General features: G+C 40.1%; 1 protein-coding gene across 1 annotated transcript in view; it reads left to right on the top strand.

The window, feature by feature from the left end:
* Positions 1–24328, top strand: part of ADGRB3 (adhesion G protein-coupled receptor B3) — a gene marked incomplete at both ends in the record, with an annotated part of 796225 nt that overhangs the window by 337246 nt on the left and 434651 nt on the right. Inside the window, 2 exons of the mRNA XM_082633456.1 lie at positions 13380–13481; positions 13834–13940. Coding sequence (XP_082489582.1) covers positions 13380–13481; positions 13834–13940 — 209 coding nt within the window. The remainder of the gene's footprint in view (positions 1–13379; positions 13482–13833; positions 13941–24328) is intronic.

The raw sequence follows: 24328 nt of genomic DNA on the forward strand, positions 1-24328 counted from the left end.
ACCATGCTTGCTTCCTTTGGGATCCTACCTTCTCTGAGTGCCTCTCGATATTGCCCAAGCTGTGCTTCTCAAAATTTAGTGGACAAATCCCTTTTAAAATCACATTAAAAAAATACTTAGGAATAAAACTGACCAAGGAGGTGACTTATATGCTGAAAACCATAAAACATTAATAAAGGAAATTGAAGATGATTCAAATAAATGGAAAGATATCCCATGCTATTGGATTGGAAGAATTAATATTGGTAAAATGGCCATACTACCCAAAGCAATCTACAGATTTAATGCAATCCCTATCAAATTACCCATGACATTTTTCACAGAAATAGAACAAATAATCCTAAAATTCATATGGGACCATAAAAGACCCACACTTGCCAAAGAAATCCTGAGGAAAAAGAACAAAGCAGGAGGCATAACCCTCCCAGATGTCAGATAATACTACAAAGTTACTACAATCAAAATAGCATGGTATTGGCACAAAAACAGACATATGGATCAATGGAACAGAAATAGAGAGTCCAGAAATAAACCTGCACACCTACAGTCAATTAATCTACAATGAAGGAGGCAAGAATACACCATGGAGAAAAGACAATCTCTTCAGCAAGTCGTGTTGGGAAAGCTGGACAGCTCAATGTAAATCAGTGAAGTTAGAACACACCCTCACACCATACACAAAAACAAACTCAAAATCGCTTAAAGACTTAAATATAAGACGTGACACCATAAAACTCCTAGAAGACAACATAGGCAAAACATTCTCTGATATAAGTCATACTAGTGTTATTCTTAGGTCTGTCTCCCAAGGCAATAGAAATAAAAGCTAAAATAAACAAATGGGACCTAATCAAACTTACAAGCTTTTTCATAGCAAACCATAAACAAAACAAAAAGACAACCTGCAGACTGGGAGAAAATATTTGTAAATGATGAGAACAACAAGGGCTTAATTTCCAAAATATTCAAACAGCTCATACAACTCAATAACAACAACAACAAAAAAATACAACCCATTTGAAAAATGGGCAGAAGACCTAAATAAACATTGCTCCAAAGAAGAGACATAGATGGCCAATAGGCACATGAAAATATGCTCAACATAGCTAATTACTAGAAAAATGCAAACCAAAACTACCATGGGGTATCACCTCACACCGGTCAGAATGGCCATCATTAAAAAGTGTACAAACAACAAATGCTGGAGAGGGTGTAGAGAAAAGGGAACCCTCTTACACTGTTGGTGGGAATGTCAACTGGTGCAGCCACTATGGAAAACAGTATAGAGGTTCCTCAAAAAACTAAAAATAGAACTACCATATGATTCAGCAACCCCACTCCTAAGCATATATCCAGACAAGTCTATAATTAAAAAAGATGCATGCACCTCAAACTTTAGAGTACAAAAGAATTACCCAGAGGGCTTGTTTCATTTTTTTATTATTTTTTTAATATTTATTTTATTTATTTATTTGGCTGCACCAGCTCTTAGTTGTGGCAAGCGGGATCTAGTTCCCTGACTAGGGATCAAACCTGGGCCCCCTGCATTGGGAGCATGGAGCCTTAACCACTGAACCACCAAGGATGCCCCCAGAGGGCTTGTTAAGACAGAGATTCATGAGCCAATGTCCTCTGCCACAAAGTTCTGATTCAGTAGGTCTGGTCCAGGCCTGGGAATCTGCATTTCTAACAAGCTCCCAGATGATGGTGATGATGCTGCAGATTACCTCTTGGGTTGCACCAGCCTCGAGTATAAGTAAGTAAGTAAATAACTAAATAAATATTAGTGATAAAACTCATGAAGAGTGGAAACAGTTCTCCACCTCAGCTCCACTGTTGAAAGTTAAGGTATCATCTGAATAAGGCTGCAGAATTTTGTCTTATTCACACTTCTTCACACATAAATAAGAAGGGATTGTTTCTGGAGTCAGTTCATAATGAAAATACAGACAATGCATTTCAAGTCTCCCTACCCAATTCTTGTTTCAACCAAAATAAAACAGAAAAATAGGGCAATTAACTAGCCCCTGTAGACAAAGTGGGATGGTTTAGGCAGAGCTGCTCAGTTGTACAGCAGTAGTACTCCTGTTTTGTGGGGAGCTGGAGGGGTGTCACTAGGACCTGTCTGATGTGAGGCTCTGCCCCACCAGGACACAGACCTTCTGTAGCAGGAGTGTGCTTTCACTGCTCCGTCCCCCAAGGCTCTGAGCTACTATACACACACAGGTGGATAATATCTGGGCTGGGTGTCAGGGCGGAGGATGGGGTCTGAGTGCACATCGACTTAAAGTTCTCAGTTCCCAGTTGGAGGAGTGGGGAATTAATTAATCACTATCAATATAAATATTTTGTCTCTGTTAGAGACAAGTTAAAAAGTTAGACTTCTAAATTGTGTGGACCACCGTATTTTAGGGTTAAACGTAATCATTCTTGGAAACCCAAATATGTAAGTGTAAAATTTACATATTTTAAAGAGAAAAAAATTCATAGGGCTTCCCTGGTGGTGCAGTGGTTAAGAATCCTCCTGCCAATGCAGGGGACACGGGTTCGAGCCCTGGTCCAGGAAGATCCCACATGCCACGGAGCAACTAAGCCCATAAGCCATGACCGCTGAGCCTGCGCTCTAGAGCCCGCGAGCCACAACTGTTGAGCCCATGTGCCACAACTACTGAAGCCCGAGCTCCTAGAGCCCGTGCCCTGCAACAAAGAGAAGCCATTGCAATGAGATGCCCATGTACCACCACGAAGAGTAGCCCCCGCTCAGCACAACTAGAGAAAGCCCACGCGCATCAACAAAGACACAGCGCAGCCATAAATAAATAAATACATTTATTTTAAAAAAAGCAGCATACTAGTCTCTACTGAAATATTCACATACAAGTTGGCACCTGCTTTACCTTTTTGATTCCAGACCACAAGACTAATCACTACTAGTACTTTAAAAAACTCCTATTTCATTAGAATTGCTGTTATTTTTGCTGTCAGATGTTATGTGTATACCCCGTAAGGAACTATATTATTACCTGTTCAGTTTCAAAAGGTTAAGGCAAGTGTTTCACTGCACATTTTTGGACATGGCAAGTAATGTCACACCCACACAGTTCATACCAACCGTTCACCTGAAACCAACCACTGAGTCCAGTGGTGGCCATACGTGGCACTAGGGACTGACTTTTCTCCTCTGCAATGTCCTATTTTTTTTTTTTTTTTGCTAGGTCACTTCAGATACATTCTACAAAGTAGGGAAATAAATTAGAACTTGAAGGTACCCCATAGGGAGAGAGGCCTCCTGGTGTTTAACCAATCTCCAGGGAAGCATCCCATCCTCCCGAAAAGCCGGGGCTTCCTGACCTGCTCCTGTCCGAGATTCTACAGCAAATCAATTCAGTGTTAGAAGCAGAATTAAGGGAGAACCACTGGGCTCTGACATAATCAGTATATATGCCAGATAGTACTCTAGGCCTGCTATTCAAACCTGTTGCTATGGAAATAATTATTATCATAATTCGCCTTATCAGATTGCTCATCAGATGAAGCTGGAAGAAAACTCTCACAGCTTCTGCACAGCAAAAACTTAACAAGCAGTTTGTTGTAATCCTATATTACTCTACCTTGACCAGTTTAGAAATATTTGGCAATCATTCTGATGATGCTGAATGCTGATCATTCGCAAATGGAAACAGAAAATTTAAGCAGCACGTTTTACGTCTTTTATTTCTTCCTTTCAGTCCACATTGTTTTGACAATAAAAATAAACATATTTTAAGGATCACTTAATGATTTTTAATGAATAAAATGAACATTAATGCAATTAGTAAACTCCTTTTGGGGTTTAAGTTTTCCCAAGACACTAAACCTGAACGTTGGCCCTTGACATTTCTCATCCCCACTTATTTTCCTCCCCTCACACATCCTGAAGCGTGAATGGCCCTGAGATCCTGCCCCTGGTGCTTTGATTGCTTTCTCTCTCTCTCCAGCTGTCACCTGTGTGAGAACTGGCACCTCAGAGACCTTTCCAACTGAGGTATCAAATGAGACCCTTATGCCCCCAGGGGAGCTTTTCTGTCTGAAGTTCTCCCTCTTTCTTTCCAACCTCTTTCCTAGTGGGGGAGTCCACCTGGGTCAAGCCTTTCCTCCTGGGGCCCTGCTTTCTCCTCCCCCGGTCACTGCCTTCCAGCGGAAAATCTGGGGGGTGTGGTCAAACCAAGGTTGACTTGGGCCTCATTGTCCTCATACATTAAATGGGATAATGATACATGTCCAGGGGATTGTTTCAAGGATGCAGTGATAGAATACTCTAGATTAGAGTGATTAAAGTGCAGTCCAGGTCTTCTATGTCCATTACCCATATTATGACATCAACCCCATTATCTAATCTCTTCCACATAGGTTCTTATCTGATGATTCTCCCCTATCCATGGCCTTAATCATGTGACTCGCTCATTAAAAAAACTTCCGTGGCTTCTGGTTCCCTGCCCGATTCCATGCATACTGAGATCCCGGGGACAGTAGTGTCCTCATCCGTGGCTCATTTGTACATACGGCAAATCTCTGTATGTAAACAACCAAGCAGACGCAGTCTCTGGTTCCTGGATCGAGAGGCACGTATTCTGTCCTTTCTCTGTTGCTTGCCCTCCTGTTCACCTGGACTCCCCTAGTGTCCTGGGCCCTCATCTTCACCTACTGAAATAGGAGCACCTTGGGAGCCCAAACCATTAGAAGCTGTCTTCTCACTTAAGCATTCTTTCTCCCACAACTGCATGGGTGTTCTTTCTTTTTTGAACCCTTATAAACTTGCTTTGTGCTTCCATTATTATATATTGCTATTATATTTTATTATATATATATATATATATATATATATATATATATATATATATATATATACCTCTTAGCTAGAATTCCAGCTTATTGCAAATGAGCTATATATTTTCACTTTCCAAATCCCCTACTCTGCACTGACTGTAGCAGGTCCTTAGATATATGCTCTTTTGAATGTATTTATTCCATATCATAAAATCTATAACTGGACTAATGAAATCATCTGTGTAAAAGCATGTGAATACACTTCAAAATGACTATGATAGTAATACATTTTATAATCTGACTTTACTCTTTCAAAATGCTGTTAGATTACTTACTTAGAATTTGAATGGATGTTTTTAGTGCATCTACTATTTTTATTTTGTAGTTAGAATTTGTGACACGATCCTTCCTTCTTTAGAAATAAATCATCGAGATGTTGGGGGTAAAAAAAATATGTAAGTTTCTATAGCAAGTTACTCAGTTTCCCCAAATCTCAGCCCAGCTTATTCTTTTAGGCCAGAGCTCCTCAAGGTGGCCTCGGAGCCATTTTGTCGGGCTAGCATGGGTCCCAGGTTTGCCCAAATAGGGATTCCTAAGGCCTTAGGGCAGCTCACAAGACAGGAGGCCGTGGCCCATGGCCTTGAGCCTGAAGTAGCCTTGCCCATCCAAATGTTATCATTTGTTCCATCTGCTGTGACCTGGGGAAGCTGTGGAGTGCTGTTATCCTCAGCAGTTCCTAAAATGATGTAAAAAGGCAAGTTAGCACAGCACAAACCTCACGGGTGCTCCAGTATAAAACTTTGTCTCATGAAAGGATAGTTACTTAAGAGTTATTCCCCACAGTTAAAGTTAGCTATCTTTTTAATTATTATTTAACTTTGCTAACAAGTTGGAAGTAGGGCGACCTTGTCTAAGTTGAAATATAGAATTTAAAAAAATACTAATTCAGAATTTTGGGGTGTGTGTTATATATAACACATTGTCAGACCAAGTACTCAAACAGGCAACCTGAAATGCACACTGTTCGCTAGGGAATTCAAAGTTCGTGGTTTGCTGACTTCCAGACTTAGAAACAAATTTTTGCAAAATACTTATGTACTTATTTTAGTGCAACAAATGCTTAGAGATGGTGTAACATTCTCTGAAAATTGGCTGAAAGAGCTGTTGGGCTGAGGTACACCACCTCCTCAATGAGCGATTTCTCTCTGCCTTGTTTTGCCCATGTTTACAGGGATGACAATAATTGCATCCACTTTAAAGGTTCTGACAGTTATTTGAAAATATTTAATGTGCTTAGAAGATTGCCTAAATCATAGTATGTGTAAATATTGCTGTTGTAACGGTATAGCAACTTGAGACTGATAACAATCATTCTCTATAGAAGGAAGGCTATTATGAAACACATCTGATAAACACCGCTCTTTTTCCCTTCAGCCTTATTAGTAGCTGCATGAAGTCTTCACGTGTGTAAGCTACACTGCTGAATTAGAGATGTAAACTGCGTGAGCACAGAGGCTGAATATGTCTTATTTACCTCTGTACCCCCCAGCACAGGGGGTTCCCAAAATATAAGAATTAATGAATTGCCAGCAAGTGAAATTTGAAATACGGGGTCATGCATCGTGCATATTTTTTTCTTTTCTTTTTCTGCCTGCAGCTCTACAGTTTAGAATCAGTTTCTCTTTAATGCTGAAATTCTAGCATAAGTGGTGAAAACTAATTTTCCACATCAAATTAATTTAAACCCTGTATAATTTTTGCTATTTTTAAGAGACAGAAAATCAGTTTGAATAGACAGATTAACAGCTAATCACTAGGCAATTGCCACCTTGTTTTAAGGGCGCACGCTAACTATGTACTTGTGCCTTCAACTACAGTTGTATCTTACAGATGGGTTTTTATATCTTTGCACTAGTGAGAGCAAACAGTGAGATCTTTCAGCTGATGGACAGAGTCGTGGTTCCATTTTGCTGAGGCATAAAAAAGCAAGTGCTTCATATTGCCACACAATAATATGTTTTTATTTTGAGCACAGCAGCGTGGCCTGAGCTAATTATACATTTTCTAATTTACAAAGTGCACGCAGGTAGCATTAAACAGAAAAAAACAAAACAAAACAAAACATTAACACAAATCTCTATCTCCAGCTTTTGCTTCCCTCCTGCGCTTTCGTGCCATACACCAGACAGCTTTTTGATACCAAGATGCGCTCAGATAGCTCACACACAGAACTGTTCTCAGCATCTCTCCCAAGCCATATCCTCCCCGTGTGCTGTCACTCAGGGTAGAGCACACCAGACTCTCTCCCTGGATACCTGAGTTCATCTTTACTCCCTCTCTCATCCTCACCTCCTACACCTGCCCCGGAGCTGAGCCCATTCCTCCTCCTAAACACATTTGGACTCCACCCACTTCCTGCAGCCACTTCCTGTGATTCCACAGCCCTTCTTCCCCAGTTACACCCTTTCGATTGGCACAGGCCTCCTTGACATCAATCCCCTTGCCTGCCACCCACTCTCCAAACTGCCGGGACAGCATTCAAAACATGACATCTATTTCCCCCGCCCTTAAGTTCACACCCCTAGTTTACATCATCATCCTCACCCCCTCCTCCTCCTGCAGTGACCCACCTCTGTCCAGCCTCAGCTCTCCCAGGGGAGATGTTCCCCATGCCTTGGATGGACCAGGCTCTCCTTGCCCCTGTGGTTCCCGAGGCACAGTTGCCCATCCTTGTTGTTGGCTCCCCACTTTGTCCTTCACATCTCAACTTGGACATCCTTCTGGAAATCCTCTGCTGGCCTGCTTGCCCCTAAAGTACCCCTAGAGCAACCGGGACTCCTCTGATCATAGTGGGAGCCTGACGGCACTGTAATATCTCTACTTCTGTGGCCCTCGACATCTTGGAGTTGAGAGGCTCCGTCTATTCCTTTTTTTTTTTTTTTTTTTTTTTTTTTTTTTTTGCGGTACGTGAGCCTCTCACTGTTGTGGCCTCTCCTGCTGTGGAGCACAGGCTCCGGACGCGCAGGTTCAACAGCCATGGCTCACGGGCCCAGCCACTCCGCAGCATGTGGGATCCTCCCGGACCGGGGCATGAACCCGCGTGCCCTGCATCGGCAGGCGGACTCTCAACCACTGCACCACCAGGGAAGCCCTGTCTATTCCTTTTTTGTGCAGCACTTCCCAAGGAGACTGGGACATGATAGGTGTCCAAGTATTTGTAGAATGAATGATTCCATTCCTGTCACTGAGAAGACCCCAGGAAATTTCTCACCCCTGGGGACTTCATAAACCTGAGATGGAAGAAAATAAATTGTCATTTTAATATCTAGGCTGTTTTGCTTTGGGTATGAGCAGAAATAGACCTATTTTCTGAACTGATTTTTTTTTAAGATTTAATCTTCAAAGATGCCAGATCACCTTTGATGAAATATTTAAAGCAGCTGCGGGATTTGACATTCCTTCTAAAAAGCTGAAAATCCTGAACCGATTTGCACCTTTGAACCTCTGATTCCTCTGTCATCTTCCCTTCTTATCATTGTGTACTGAGTTTCTATCTACAAGAAGCACGGCAAATCCAAAGTTTCATGCATTTAGAGGAGAAAACAAAGTTTGCTGACTTCTCTAGGTTTAAAACAATTACTGTGATTTTTTTTTTTGGGGGGTCTGGTTAAAGTACCTCACATTGATTGTCACCAGGTAAATGGGAACTAACACTTACTTGAGTGGTGTGGTTGGAAAAATAACTGTTGAATCAGCTTCTTCCTTGACCAGTTAGGATGTATGCAGTTCATATCAGGGGCTTCTGAACAGGGTCTCCTGGACCCTTACCAAGTCAGGCACAGCCCTACAAGGTCAACTTTTGTAAATATCCAGTACCATGGAAACCCATTTTGGCTAATTTTTAGGAAAACTATGGTAGCTAACTTCTCTCTCTTATTGCTCTTAAATGAAAATGACTACCTTCTGCTGGCCTATTTCACACACAGAGTCCTCAGTACTTTGCAAAATCATCCTCATTCTCTGTCATCTTAAGCACTGGAGTACTGAACGTATAGATCTTCTGAACGTATTTGGTAGTTTTTGGTTAAAAATACACGTGTGGGGCTTCCCTGGTGGCGCAGTGGTTGAGAGTTTGCCTGCCGATGCAGGGGACACAGGTTCGTGCCCCAGTCCGGGATGATCCCATATGCTGCGGAGCGGCTGGGCCCATAAGCCATGGCTGCTGGGCCTGCGCATCTGGAGCCTGTGCTCCGCAACGGGAGAGGCCACAACAGTGAGAGGCCCACGTACCGCAAAAAAAAAATAATAATAATAATAATAAATAAAGTACACGTGTGCCTATAGTTCCCACTGTCATTTACCAGGACCTATAAGTGCTACATGCCGTTAAGAACGAAACAAAACAGAAAAAGCCCCGTCTTCACGGCGCTCACATTCTAGCAGGAGGCTAATAATCTAGTACTAATAAATAAGGGAGGACACGGTGTAGCAGTGTACGGTGAGGGGTGTCTTGGAGAACAGCCGGGCCAAGGAAGGGCTGGGGTGAGAAGGCGGGATTCCAGAAGAGCTTGAGGGCAGCGGACAGGAGCCACGAGGAGGTTTAGGGAGGGAAGGGGGAGGCGTGTCCTGGGCAGAAAGAGCAGGTGCACAGGCTGTGGGGTGAGGGTCCTCCTGGAGTTGCAGAAGCCCCCGGGGGGCAGTGAGCGTGGACGGGGGGAGCTGAGGAAGGGGCCAGACTGAGGCGCCTTGTAGCTGACACTCCTTTCATGGCTCAGCGTTGTACTTACATGGAAAGAAGGACCTTCCCCCACGTGGTATACCTTTAAAAAACAGTGGATCGGTCACCCATATCCTGCCTTGATTTTGAACCTCATCATTTCCAGGTGTGGACCCGGTAAACAGCTCACCCTGTTGGCTCACCCGTGCCATCTAGTGGTGATGGCTTGCAATTACCAGATTTTCTGACCCTAAGGTCGGCGGGGGCAGGGTGCTCTTGTGGGAATAACAATATGTGTCCAAGGTGGGAAGGGGGGTGATGAATTTGGAGACTGGGATCGCCATGTATACACTAATATGTATAAAATGGATAACTAATAAGAACCTGCTGTATAAAAATATATATAAAATAAAATTCAAAAAAAAAAGAAAAGAATTCAAAAAACCCCAACAAAAACAGATGAATGAATAATGAAAAAAAAAACTAAAACAATATGTGTGGAAAGCTTTCTGAAAACATACAGGGAAATGAAGACCTCCGGGTACAAATTGCTCCTTCATTGGCTTATGTAAAGCCTGAATCAGAAAAAAAAAAAAAACCTGAAAACTATAGCAACAAGTTTTACAAAATGTACTTCAACATCAATGGAGCCGAAGAAATTGTTTGAAAACAGAAAAAAATTACAAGTGAAGTGAAAGATTACAAAGAAAGAGTTAATGAGGAAAACCATGAGCAGAAGTTGGATATAGATAAACAAAAAGAATACTCAAGGGTCATAGTAACACCAGGTTAATTAATTAATTCTATAGAATTATATCAATTAATTAATTTTATAGAATTCAACTATGGAATAAACTATGCATGATGCATTTTGTGAGTTTTAACATGTATTATAAGTTTCATTTTCATATTCTGTGATAGTTTTGGTTGACATTTACAGAAACACAATTATCATCTGTTCCAGTGTTGTCCAGAGGGGTAGCTTTTAAAATTTCAACTTATATTAATTCAAATAGATATCTTTAAAACTCAGTTCTCAGTCTTGCTTGCCACATTTCAAGTGCTCGATAGCCACACTGACTAGACGCCACCATATTGGACAGTGAAATTTCCACTTCCATCATGGCAGAAAGTTCTACTGGATGGGCTAATCTACTATGTTGTTTCCTCAGTAGAACTGATGTACTCGACAAACATGTTCTGAACACCTACTATGTGCTACACAGCTTAGCAGTTCCTCACAGCAGATTAAAGAGAAATAAAGTAAAACATAATTAGTCTCCTAAAGGGCAAAATTTAGGAATTGAGGAGGCTCACACTGTAACCAGATGTTTTCCATCCATTGTGAGAAGAGATATAATACTTGTATATTCAATGACTGACGTACCGAGTGAGGCCTCCCAGAGAATACACCACTTAAGATGTGTTTTAAAGATATACAGGAATATTACCCAAAACAAGCAAACAAACAGAAAAACAAGGAGGGGAGAGAGTATTTTAAGTAGAGGATATAGCTTTTGCAAAGTTAGGGAAGTGTAAATTGGTACGGGGTATCTGGAGGATGACAGTTAGTTCTGTGTGGCTGGTCCATGGGACAATAAATGTGAATCATAATTGGAGAGCGAGGTTAGGGCTTGCTGGAAGGACCCTTTCATCACAGCAAGCACAGTCCTCTTTATCCTGTCAGATAACTGGAGAACCATGGAAAATTTTATGCAGCAAGTTATGGGAGTACTCTTCATTTTAGAGATTACTTTTTTGATGTGGCATAAAAGAAGGAAGTTGCTGGAGAATTGTAGCACTTCACACCCTGCCTCCCACATGTAATTAAAAAATATATATTTGGAATCAAAAAAAAAATCAATTCACCTCTCTGTGCCTGCCTGTTTTCCCTTTTGATAAATGGGGATAATAATGTCTGACTTATAAAGTTGTTGGGGAAAATTAAATGAGCCCATTCATGTAAGACTGTTAATAAGGGCTCAACGCCATTACTGCTATTAAAGGTTTGAAATTGTCTAGGGAAAGCATTTAACATAAGGAAAATGTAAGGGGTGGATGATTCTGCAAAGAATGCAGGGAATGAGATAGGGAGAAAGAATGGTCCAAGTGCTTGGTGGAGGCTTGAGAGAGAAGAGCTTTCTAAGACCCTAAAGAAAGGATTTCCAAGGAGGAGGGGGAAGTCAATATAAAAAGTACTGCAGGGAAGGTTTAGTGAGTGATGACCGAGGTGAGCGTGTTGGGTTTGGCCAGTAGGACATCACTGGTGGGTGAGGAGGGGATATTTATGAAGGTGAAGGGCCTGGTGAAGGTAGTGAAGAGGGTGTGCAGGAGTCAGGGTTCTAGAATCCAGTTCTGCTGATACCTCCACCAGCTCCATTGCCTTAGACGAGCCTCTTCTTTGGGGGCCCTGGTGCCCCCATCTGTAAAGAAGAAGGAAGTGGATTAGGTGATCTTCAGGGCCACTCTCAGTTCTGAATGCCCACGAGTTTCAACCACTCATCTTATTTCAGGTAATTATAAAGTGAATATTATTTCAAGATGGTAATGTCTCAAGCTGCATTCTTCACCTACTAACAACTGTAATGGGTCCTAATGGGGTCATACATTCTGAAGTAGAATTTGTTTCTGTAGAATTACATTAGAATGGGTTAAATAGTATACTGTCCCCAAAGGAAGAAATTGCTCCCTGGATATCACGCTCCTGTATATATTAGATACTTGTTATTTTGTAGGTCCTTGTTTACTTACTAAAGGTATTTCTATGGCCATATAGTCATTCATGTATTCACTCAACTTTGAACAACTTCTGTGTGCCAGACACACCTTTAAGTGCAAGATACAGAGATGAGAGGACCCAACTTATCCCAGACAAGTTGTGAGGACAAATATCAGAACATATAAATGGCAATTCTGTGTGAAAGCACAATAGGAGTTCTGTCTGGAGAAAGGACTAATGTGTTCTTTCAGGTTTGATGCAACATAGACAGACCTTCTTTTTTTTTTTTTTTTTTTTTTTTTTTTTTTTGCGGTACGCGGGCCTCTCACTGTTGTGGCCTCTCCCGCTGCGGAGCACAGGCTCTGGACGCACAGGCTCAGCAGCCATGGCTCACGGGCCCAGCTGCTCCGCAGCATGTGGGATCTTCCTGGACCGGGGCACGAACCCGCGTCCCCTGCATCAGCAGGCAGACTCTCAACCACTGCGCCACCAGGGAAGCCCAGACAGACCTTCTTCTTTCACGAATTCTTTGGCTTTCCATGAACATATTTCTGGTGTGCATCTGTTATTCTTGAAATTCCCTTTAACTTCCTCACCTCAGTAATCAAATGGAGCTTTTGAAAAGCATAAGGCTAAACGATAAAATCTGTTAATTTTTATATAATGTGGTATGATTGATATACTTATATGGAGAAATGAAAAGTTATGTATTTTTGCCCTTTATTTACTCTTATCACCTGCAGTTAATAATTCTGATATGGCTTTCAGTTTATTAGAAATCACTTTATTGTATGACATCCCCAAACCTTATGAATATAGGTGAATACTGGAAAGATTTTTATGTATATGCTTGAATATAATGTTCAATTTATAGGCAAATCCAAATGACCTTTTTTAAAAAGCCTGCACAGTAAGCACTTTCCAAAGAAAGTATATTTCTGTGAGAATTTTGTAGATAATGAAATGAAAGCTAGTGGTGTTTTGTTTCTGAAGACATCTTTGACATTTCAGTAAACAATACAATTTTAAGAAATGAAAACTCTCTGCAGTCACAGAGGTGCGTCTCAGGATTGCTTATAGCCAACATTTAAAAAATAAACACCACCGGCATTCAAGTCCCTCTGTTCTAAATTGCAGCACCTTATGAAATATGCCCAGAGGATTACCTGATGTCGATGGTGTGGAAAAGGACTCCAGCAGGAGACTTGGCCTTCAATCAGTGCCCACTGAATGCCACAGGTGATGTAGGATGACCCTCCAAAGTTGACCACCCACCAAGAGCAGTATGCTGTGTTCCTCACCATGCTTTGTCCTATATCCAAAAATCAATCTGTCCAATAAGCAGTTAATAAAACAATTTTAGTAAAGGGCTTCCTAAGTGGAGACAACGAAGAAACCTGGAAAATCGTGATGATGCAGTGGTTTCTCAGTGTGACTAATATGCACTGTAAAAATAATCAAAGTAACAATTTCACATGCATGTTTGTTAAAAGCGAGAAAACGTACAAACCCAGGTTTTCAGCCCGCTTCCCAGTTCCGTGTCACCTCCCAGCCTCCCTGTCGTAAAGCTCTCTGTTTTTGTGACTTGCAGGCACCGCTAGCAGACGCTGCTCGCTCAGTCTTCACGGAGTGGCCTTCTGGGAACAGCCGAGCTTTGCAAGATGCATATCAAATGAGTACAGACACTTGCAGCATTCAGTAGGTGCAAAAGCCAGCTTTAGTACTTGCTCTGTTTATATTTTGCTAATGATCGCTGTGTGAGAATTTAATCTTCTGCTATACAATCAAATCAGTAAAATCTCTGAAAAAAAATGCCTGAAGGAAAAAAGGCTGTGCTAGAAAGCTAATTTTTATAAGTCAGTGCTAAACAGTTTTGTTCCTAGGGTTTGGGTTTTTATGGATCCTGCTTAGATCCTGCTATTCAAATGAATGGATTCCTTGTCCAATGAGGGAAAGGCATGAATAAAATCTGCTACTCAGGCTTATCTATAAGAGTTAAACTATGTATTATGACTGGCACAAATCTGTGTTACATAGTATATAAGACTTATTTCAAAATACCATACATTTTTAAATTAAATTATTTAGAACTTTAGTAGGTGGGAAATGATAAAGCTGTGTCATGTAGGTATCAAATTTCTCACTGCATTTTGACATTAAGACACCAAAAAAAAAAAAAAAAAAAAAAAAAAAGGACAGGGTTACTGTATCAGAGAAAATTAGCTGCTTGCAAAAGATTATATGGGACAAATTTCCCAAAATAGCCCCTCTTCTCCCACACATCATTGAATTATTCACAGAGTATGCTGTATGAATATTTCGAGCACAGCTAAGTGTCACTTGGTATTTTACAAGTGCAAGCCATTGTCATTTTCGGAGACTGTTGTCATTCATCCTGGCAGTTGAGGGAGCTTCCTGCATGAACAAACATCGCGGGGCTCAGAACAAAATACAAGCCGGAGCCGCTGGAGAGCCCAACGTTGGCAGGGATGCTGCTCAGTTAAGAGCCTTGACGTTTTGTTGTGCTTATGTTTTCTTTCCATCTTCTTACCGTTGCTCACAAATAAGCCTGATTCTTAAAAAACCTAAAGAACATTTTTGCTTGTGGATAGAGAAGTAGCTTGTACAATAAGAATGCTTCTTAGTGAAGTAAATGTATTTGATTATCAGAAAAACAAAAAGCACATTTTAAAAACATCTGAAAACCAAATGCTGTCTAATATGCTTACTTACCAAATCAGTAATTAAACTGATGATTATTTGGCTACACAGACCCTTATTTCTATTATTGTGTGTATGTACATACATACATGTTATTGTGTGTGTGTATATATATATATATATATATATATATATATATATATATACCGATTACACACAAATACATATGTTTAATAATATATATTTATGTGCATATCAGTATTTGGTGATATTTGGCTTCACTGAGCCTTATTTCTGTCAAAATTGAAATATTTCAGAATTAAGCATATATATATATAACCAAGACTTTCTTATGAATTTAATTTTTAGTGAATTTTATTTTCCCCTAATTTTAGACATTCGACTCTGTTTACTTAATCTTAATAATATCCATATTTAGTTCTTGTTTATTCATGGTAATAAATATGAGAATACTTGCATGGATTAAGTAAACCATAGGTCAATTCTTACAAATTTGTTAAGAATTAATAATATCACTTCTTGACAGAAAAATTTTCCTTCCTAAATTCAGTGTTTTGCCCAGTAGTATTTAAATGAGTCTGCATTCTGTGAGTGCAGATCATCTGATAATGGACAGAAACAGAAACACTCAGTGAAACAGGAGAGATGGTCTCGGATTGTGAGTCGCATAGAAATCACGCAGTGATTGGACAGCCGATGTGTCCGCGCCCGTGCTGACTTGCAGACAGAAATCAAGTGCGTGATTTTGTAGAATAAGGAGCAGCCTCAGGGCATTCAGCTTCCACAGAGGACCAAGCACTCAGCTGGGCACTTTCACAAATTAACTTCAATCCCCACCACAACCTGCAAGTAGGCATCCCTGCCCCAGGTTGAAGCTCCGCTGGGGAGCAGTCCAGTTTCCTGAGGCAAGGGTGAAATTTGCATCCCAGGTACAACTGTTCCAAAACTTAAACTCCTTTCTGGAGGCCTTACTCCCTCCTTAGCCTTTGATTTGAAATCCTCTGCCCTAGATTCTGGTGCTGGCGGCACCTTCTTCTGGTTGTGTGTCCTTCGGAAAAGTCATTGATCTCACTCAAGTCTTGGCTTGCTATTTACAACTGAACTTGGTAGCCTCATCTTAGCACCTCTGGAGGTTTTGAGGAAAAGTAGATGAGATACTGTATGTGAGATGTTTGCAAAGCAAAGTGCTTTGTAACTCTGAGGTATTAATATCTACAGGTAAAGAAAATGGGTTGTGTTAAAAATTATCTCCATAAGAGTAAAATTTTAGAACTCAACAAGTTATTAACTTGAATGTTTCATGTGGAAAAATACAGATAGATATAGATGAATGGATAGATAGGTAGGTAGGCAGGTGGATAATTGAGTGGATGGATGGATGGATAGGATTGATGTCACATGTATTTTTTTTTTAATCACGTGAGGTTTTTTTAAAAATAAATTTGTTTATTTATTTATTTATTTATTTATTTTGGCTGCGTTGGGTCTTCATTGCTGCGTGCGGGCTTTTCTCTAGTGGTGGTGAGCGGGGGCTACTCTTCATTGAGGTGTGTGGGCTTCTCCTTGCAGTAGCTTCTCTTGTTGTGGAGCACAGGCTATAGGGCCTGCGGGCTTCATTAACTGTGGCACGTGAGCTCAGCAGTTGTGGCTCACGGGATCTAGAGCACAGGCTCAGTAGTTGTGGAGCACGGGCTTAGTTGCTCTGCGGCATGTGGGATCTTCCCGACCAGGTCTCAAACCCGTGTCCCCTGCATTGGCAGGCGATTCTTAACCACTGCACAACCAGGGAAGTCCCAGATGTCACATGTATTTTTGCTGATGAATTCTGTTTATATACACATATAGAAATATATACATACTTATACATCCATACATACATGTCTCTAGTACTTGCCTAGGGACCATGGTCTTCTCTTTTACAAGCTCAGGGAAGTATAGGACCAATGTATGCCTTAAAGAATGGTTACCTAGTACATCGAGCTCATCATGTGTACTCTGAAAAGTCAGTTGGAGCTGGAAATAAAATCCCCTTCCTTGCATGCTTGTACTTTTGTGGCTTCACATACTTTGCCTGAGTAGCAAAGCTAGGTAGTGATTACGATGTAGAATAGTTCTGTCTCCCACAATTTCTTAAATTACCTTGAAGACTCTGCCTCTTCTCTAGTAGAGTTTGTCATTTCACAATTTAATATTCTATTTTCCTTGGGGGATTCCATTTCTTGCTACTCTATATTCATAAAACTCATTAAATGTTAATTGTCACCTACTGCAGATAATTATTTAAAATAAGTAGATCTGTGCTTTCCACATAGATTACAATATTTTATATGCCCATTTTATAAAATATATGAAGACTAAGTTTGAAATGCCATTTTATCATCAACAAACATTAGTTAAGTGTGTTCTGTGAACTCTCATACTTATAAACCGATTGAGATAGACAGAAATGTGTCATTAATTAGTTTAATATATAAAATCACTAATCTGTCATATTGAACATTTATTGAATTCCTTGAGGACAGAAACCATTTCTTTTAATCTTCATTTCTCTAGTGCCCAACACAATGCTAAGCATATTCTAGATATTCCATAGGTGCTTGTGTAAAGAATGACTCTGCCACTTTTCTTATCAGGAGGGAGATGCTGGCAGCTGGAGAGTTCTAAGAAGGTGATGTACCAGACTTAATGTTCGTGAACTTTAACCACATGAAATTAATAAGTATTATCCCACACATGCAATTTTCCTAACCCCAAAATATCTAGAAATGTAGAGTGACTTATGACATTACTTCATGAACTTACTTGGCCATTGCAGAAGAATTTCAGTAAGCTAAAATTCATGAAGTCTCTTGGAAATTTTGTAAGATACAAAATTAAGAACTGTGATCCAACTGCTGTTTATAAAAAAAAAGTCACAAACAAATGCACACAGTTTAAAAAAGTGAGGCTAGAGGAATAAAGTGCTTAATGTAGTGGCATTCTTGGGGATTTCATGTGTTTTTTCCATATGTTAATATTTCATTTCATATTCTGGGATATTTTTTGAATTTTGTACCAAGCAAGGTAGAAATAATTTCTGAACCTATTGAGAAATAGGCACAGAGTTCAGGCACATTAAGAATAGTCTCTTTTACTTATAAAAATATTTGGAGAAAATGGGTGAATATTGTGGACCAAGGGGGCTAGTCCCACCTCTCCCCAAATTAAACAAACAGACCGCCTTGTCTCTGGTGCACCTGGACAATCAGGGTACCTCTCTCTCTCTCTCTCTCTCTTTTATTCACATACAAATACATGCCTACACACACACCCCCGAAGTGACAGATGACATAGAACTAGCAGAATGGATGCCCTCTGCAGTTAGACAGTTCTAGAACAAGGTCACAGATATTCCCCTAGCAGAAGTCCCTCCACATGGAAATTTGAAGAATTGGTATAAATGTGTTCTTTGAGGTCACTGTCCTTTATAACCTCTGTTTTATTTTTCAAGATGTCATTTAGAAGATGAATAGATACAGAAGTTGGAGCAATGATCTGTCTAGTCATGGAAGGGTTGATTTTGTGGGAAGGGATGTCAAGGAGCTGGAATTGTGGTTTAAGGACTTGTTTCTCCAGTTTTCTTCTACTTTTATGAGTGTTAATTAGAAAGAGAGAGAATGAGAGAGAGAGATAAGGTGGAAGGTTAGGGTGAGTGAGAGGGAGACAAAGACAGAGAGAGAGGCAGAGAGAGGCTGGGGTGGAGAATGTACTTGCTGCTTCTTGCAGGGCCCAGCAGGAGGGCAAGTGACACAGGATTGGAGGTGCACCAAAGAGTGAGTGAATCACTCAGTTTATTACACACAATAAGCACTCAACACAGAGTTGTGAAAATAGAAGAGGGAGTAACAAACCCCTCCTGGAAAAGTCCAGGAAGGAGGCAGTGATCTCTGGTCTGGCAACATGTCTTGGACAAGCGTGAGTGGGGAGTTGCCATCCCCTCCAATGGGAACGGCTCTCAGCTGCGTGGCATCGGGTCCTCCAGGGAAGAGTCTTCACATCACTCAGCTTAGTGGTCTCTTTTTAAGGAGTAACAGTTAGCCCAGGAAAAGGGGTCTTGACTTTACTCATTCTCCCTCTGTTCCAGTGAAGTACATCACCTGTCAACGTTCTTGTCTAAAGTAACACTCTTAGTTTATCACTCCAAAACACTCATAGTCCTACAGGGGATGTTTCAAAACAACTAGCATGGAAGTTCATACTGGCCACTGTGACTCATTTTGAGCTCTTCATCGTGTCTTAAGGTAGCTTGAATCCTGTAAGTTTCACACTAGTTGAGTAGGAATCATAATACCAAATAAATCACATCATAGCACATGCTTTATATTAACCCATATCCCTTACCTTCCAGGTGAATTTTGCTCCATTGCAACAAAACTTCTCACACATCACACTTCGTTGGCCACCACCTAGTTGCACAAATGCCAAACACATTGACTAAAAGAGGCTAATACATTTGATGACTGCAGCTTTTTTAGAGGAAAGGAAGAAAACAATGGCCACCATAGTTTTGTTTACCCCAAATATATTTTGAGCCAGAAAAGTAGACAAGTCTTACTGTTTTTTTAATGAGCAATTGCAACACAAAGAACCGAGTGCTATGGTCCAGCCAACCAGCGGAACTAGTAGATGATTTTAATTTTTGAATATTCATCACTTAAGTAAAGGTAAGTGAGCCTGAGAGAACAAGAGTTATTTGTTCTGCCAGTTTTTTGCAGTATAATGTCAGTGTTTATTAGGAGAGAGAGAGAACAGTAGAACATTAGAACACAGCAAGTGATAGAGAAATCAGGAAGAAGAAACTAGATCAGTAGAATTTTAATCCTGGCTGAACATAATAACCATGTGGTAGTTCTTTAAAAAATACCAATTTGGGAAGTTCACCCAAGGCCAGTTAAGTGGATTTGTTACTAGCCTATAGCGCACATTCAATAATGTGAACTATTATTGTTATTGATTACAACATTAATTTGGCATTCATATACATGTATTTCTACTTACTTGGCCCTCTCATGATAGAATGTGGACATCCTCCTTTTAAGTACTCAAGGCACAGCACATGGCTGCCTTCTTATTTCTGTTGCCAAGTTTCAGGTTTCTCAGAATCCTCACTCCCAGAGCTCAAATAATTATTGCAGAATCCAACAATGCCAAGGAAATGTTGAAAAACATTATTTCCTTTAAAATGGACAGAAGGCTCTTAATTTATTCAAGGCCATACGTTAAGGTTTTGGCATCTGAGTTCAACTTCACAATCCCAAAGTTTTCAACGTGAGGTCCTAAATAAAATGATGAGCTTACTGAGTGTTCATATAGCTCACATTTATTGAATGCTATCTACCCTGAAGGAGCTGATTGAAAAATAAATTTGGAAGGAAGATGTTAATTAAATCTTGATATTTTAAGCAATTCATATTGCAAAGTTTACAATGTATTTCAAGGACAAGATAGAGAATATTTTAAACTTTATATTCCATATGGTGTCTGTTCTAAATACTCAACTCTTGTGTTGTAACACAAGAGGAACTATAGACAATTAGTGAACATGGCTGTGTTCCCATAAAACTTTTACAAAAACAGGCAATGGGCTGAATTTGGCCCAGGGGCTGTAGTTCACTAACTCCTGGTCTATAATATACATTTTATTTTAAGTTGGTTTCTTTTTTTTAACATTTCAACTCTATTAGAATTCTCCATCAGAGAATGGACTTTTATTTTGTTCTTCTCTTCTCTGTTTTCTTTGACATCTTAACAAGTCATTTAAAATTTATTTTCAGCAAAATCTAAGATGGATAGTCTGTGAAGGGCTTGTTTTTTTTCTTTCATCAGTCACATCATCTGACATATGTAGTAAATATTTTAAAATAAATTTATTTATTTCTTTTTGGCTGCATCAGGTCTTTGTTGCTGCATGCGGGCTTTCTCTAGTTGCAGCAAGCGGGGGCTACTCTTCGTTGCATTGCGCAGACTTCTCATTGAAGTGGCTTATCTTGTTGTGGAGCTCTAGGTGTGTGGGCTGCAGTAGTGGTGGCTTGTGGGCTCAGTAGTTGTGGCTCGTGGGCTCAGCAGTTGTGGCTCGTGGGCTCAGTAGTTGTGGCTCACAGGCTCAGTAGTTGTGGATTCTTAACCACTGCAGCCAAGGATTCATCTGGGTCAAGATGTTTTGCAGTTTTCATCAGACTACCACATCCCCTTAGTCTCCCTTTCTCCACTGTGTGTTCTTATACGCTTTGGATAGAGAGCTCATGTGTGCCCATCCTATCAGTCCTGAGAAACTGTAGAAGATTCAGCTCTTCCCTTCAGAGTGTCCAGGCTTTCTGCCCAGGCAATTTCAAATACATCAAATGTCTTGAGTGGGAGGCAGCTGGTTACTTAAAGCTGGACTCCTCCCTCACTAGGCGTTTGTTTCTAAATGCCTACTTACAAGGTTGGAGAAAACTGCACTCTGCTTTTTACAAGTGTTTATCCTAACTCTTCAGCTTCCTACACATTCCAAAAATCCAGCCAACGACTCATGGAGAGAAATCCCAGTAAGATATTTAGGGACCCTTCAATTTCCATTATAGTTCTTTAGCCCTGAGCAACCAAAGAACATTAGTTTCTCTTTCTACCCTAGAAGTTCTCTGCCTTGGCCACACCTTCCCCTCACTTTTTGCCAAAATTTAGCAAACATTCCTAAGGGGATAAAAAACAGCTGGCTGAAATTGTTTGCCTACCTCAGAAAGGATCTCTTCTTTCTGGAAACTTAGTTCATCTCATCCATAGCTCGCTGAAGCTCTGCGAGCTTGAAGAATATGATTTCCGTAATTTATATGGTTTTTCCTAGTTGTAGTGGCAAACACATTGGCCTTACAGGAATTACTACACTTTACTAAACTGACAAATTTTCAATGTATTATAAAATATTTTAAAAAATCTTTAGGCACATATGATAGTGTTTCCCAGGGAATTTTAAGGGAGTCTATTACAAAGCTGTATAATGAAATACTTCTAAAATTATACTTTATTTCCTCTTTATAAAAAATGCACAACATATTACTGATTATATCTATAAATCTCAGAAGATTTTTAAGCTTCTCCCTTATTATGGATTATTGTAACTTGGTGAAGAAATGTTAGAATTAGTTTTAGGCATTGAAATCCACTGACTTGAAACTTATTCATGGGATGATTTAATGGAATATACTTGTACAGATAATTATGTTTAGGCTAATGCCAAAGGAAAATATTATAAATCAAAGTGTACTCTATTATTTAATCATTCATCCATCCATTCAACTACTCATTAGTTATTCTACAAATATCTACTGGGCTTTAACTAGGTGCAACACAGTGTAAGGACCCAAGTATGCAACTTGAATATGACACACACAACAAATACAAAATAAAGTAGACAGGAAAAGAGACGAAATAATTCCAAACTGTGATACGTTGGAGGAGCTTAACAAAGTGTCAACATAGGGAATAAAGTTTGGGCACTACTTTACATAAGAAAGTCAATGAGATATCAAAGAGGAAATGATATTATAAGAGTGACCAGAAGGATGAGATAGATGTAGACATGCAAAGAGTGGAGAGAATGAGTTTTTCAGAGCATGAGTGTACATTCTACTGGGGAGAATAGCGTGTGGGAAAACCATGAGGTGTTTAAGGAAGTGAAACTCGATCCAGTGGTCAGAGATATTGAGCAAGAAGAGTGTCATGAGATGAAGTTGGAGAACTGGATAAGGAAAAAATTATTCTGTGCCTTAAAGACCTTAGCTAAGAGTTTGGATTTTATTCTAAGGGGAATGGGAAGCCATTGACAGTAAGGAGTGATATGCTTCAATATAATGGAAGAGGGTGAGCGGACCGTTCTATAGGGAATAGAATGTAGAGGGCAGGATGGGAAGTTGTGGAGCTCACTGCAGAATCCAGAGGAGAGATGATGGAACCCTTTATTAAGGTTGAGCGAGAACATGCAGCTGATGTGATATCATTTTCTGAAATGAGAAGGCAAGACAATGAAGGTTAACTTGAGACAGGTGGCTTAGGGGTTGCCAAAGGTTGCATGGCATAAAAGTGTGACATAAAGAACTTAGAGTAGAACTAGCCAGTGTAGATGTGACTTGTCTCCAGGAAAGTTGAGCTACTCGGATGCAGGTGTAGAGAATGCATTTGGTAGAGCCAAGATGTTTTCTGAAGACCAAAAGTAGAAGCAGCACCTAGGAGCTTGATAGAAATATAGAACCTATCCCAGACCTGCACTTTGAAAAGTTACATTTGTGATTCATATACACATTACAATTTAAGAAGTACTGTGGTAGAGTTTATCTAGGTTTGAAGTTTTACTGAATGGATGCAAAGAATTTAAATAAGTGCTGGCCAGCTCCATACCATTGAAACGCATAGTATGTTAAATGATACCTAGTTTCTCTCTCCTAGCAAATGGGAGGATCGTGCTTCTTCACCCCTTGAAGTTCCAGCCAACTGGTTGTGCATGGAAGTGATCTTTCTTATTTCAGGCTTGGGAATGTCCTTGCCAGTGCAAAATCCTTCATCCTCTGTCATCCTAAGCCCCTGAGTGACTAGCATGAACAGAGCCTCCCTGACGACCTGGGTTGCATATGTAAAGTGAGTGAGAAATACATCTTTTGTTTTTAGGTACTGAGATTTGGGAGTTGTTTGTTATCACAACATAATCTATCCCATTCTGACTGATGCAGTATCTCTAGAACTAGAAAACCAAGTAACAGAAACAGAATTGAAAAAGCCTCAGAGAAGGAGGGTTACTTATTGCTCTGCCTCCCATTGGGCAGGTGCCTGAAAGTTTGGGTCCCGATCTGGAACCACCATACTACTTTGAGCTCATGCATATGCTCTAGTGCTGTCCCCTGCGTCAGAATATTAATAATCATTCTAGATTTGTTTGGTGTTAAGAAAGGAAATTCCACCTACCTATGGCCTATACTCGGGAATTGTACTTTTAAATTTTGACTAGAAATTAAAGCTATTCCTAGTTTTTTTGCGAGGAGGTACGTTTACTCTGTTTTCATTCTTACTTTGGAACTTTGCAGGTTTTATAAGGAAATATGCACAGTGTGTACCCGGCTCAGTTTTCTTCATGACTCAGTTTATTCTCATAACAATACCTTGTAATCCTCAAATTCATGGCATCCTCTCTCTCACTTCAGGAATTCCTGGGGCAAGAAATTATGATACTCAATGCGCCTATGGTCAAATGCTTTTCATCCTGGGTTCTGGGCAATAATATATAATTTATGTAGGGTAATATTTAACTAAATCTCCCTATCACATTGTCTCTAGAGGAGAATTGTCTTTTCATATTTGAAGTCCTAGCCCTAAGATGAATGTATGTTTTTTTAATA

Source organism: Mesoplodon mirus, assembly GCF_964341445.2.
Source record: "Mesoplodon mirus genome assembly, chromosome: 10".
In the NCBI taxonomy this organism is placed as follows: domain Eukaryota; kingdom Metazoa; phylum Chordata; class Mammalia; order Artiodactyla; family Ziphiidae; genus Mesoplodon; species Mesoplodon mirus.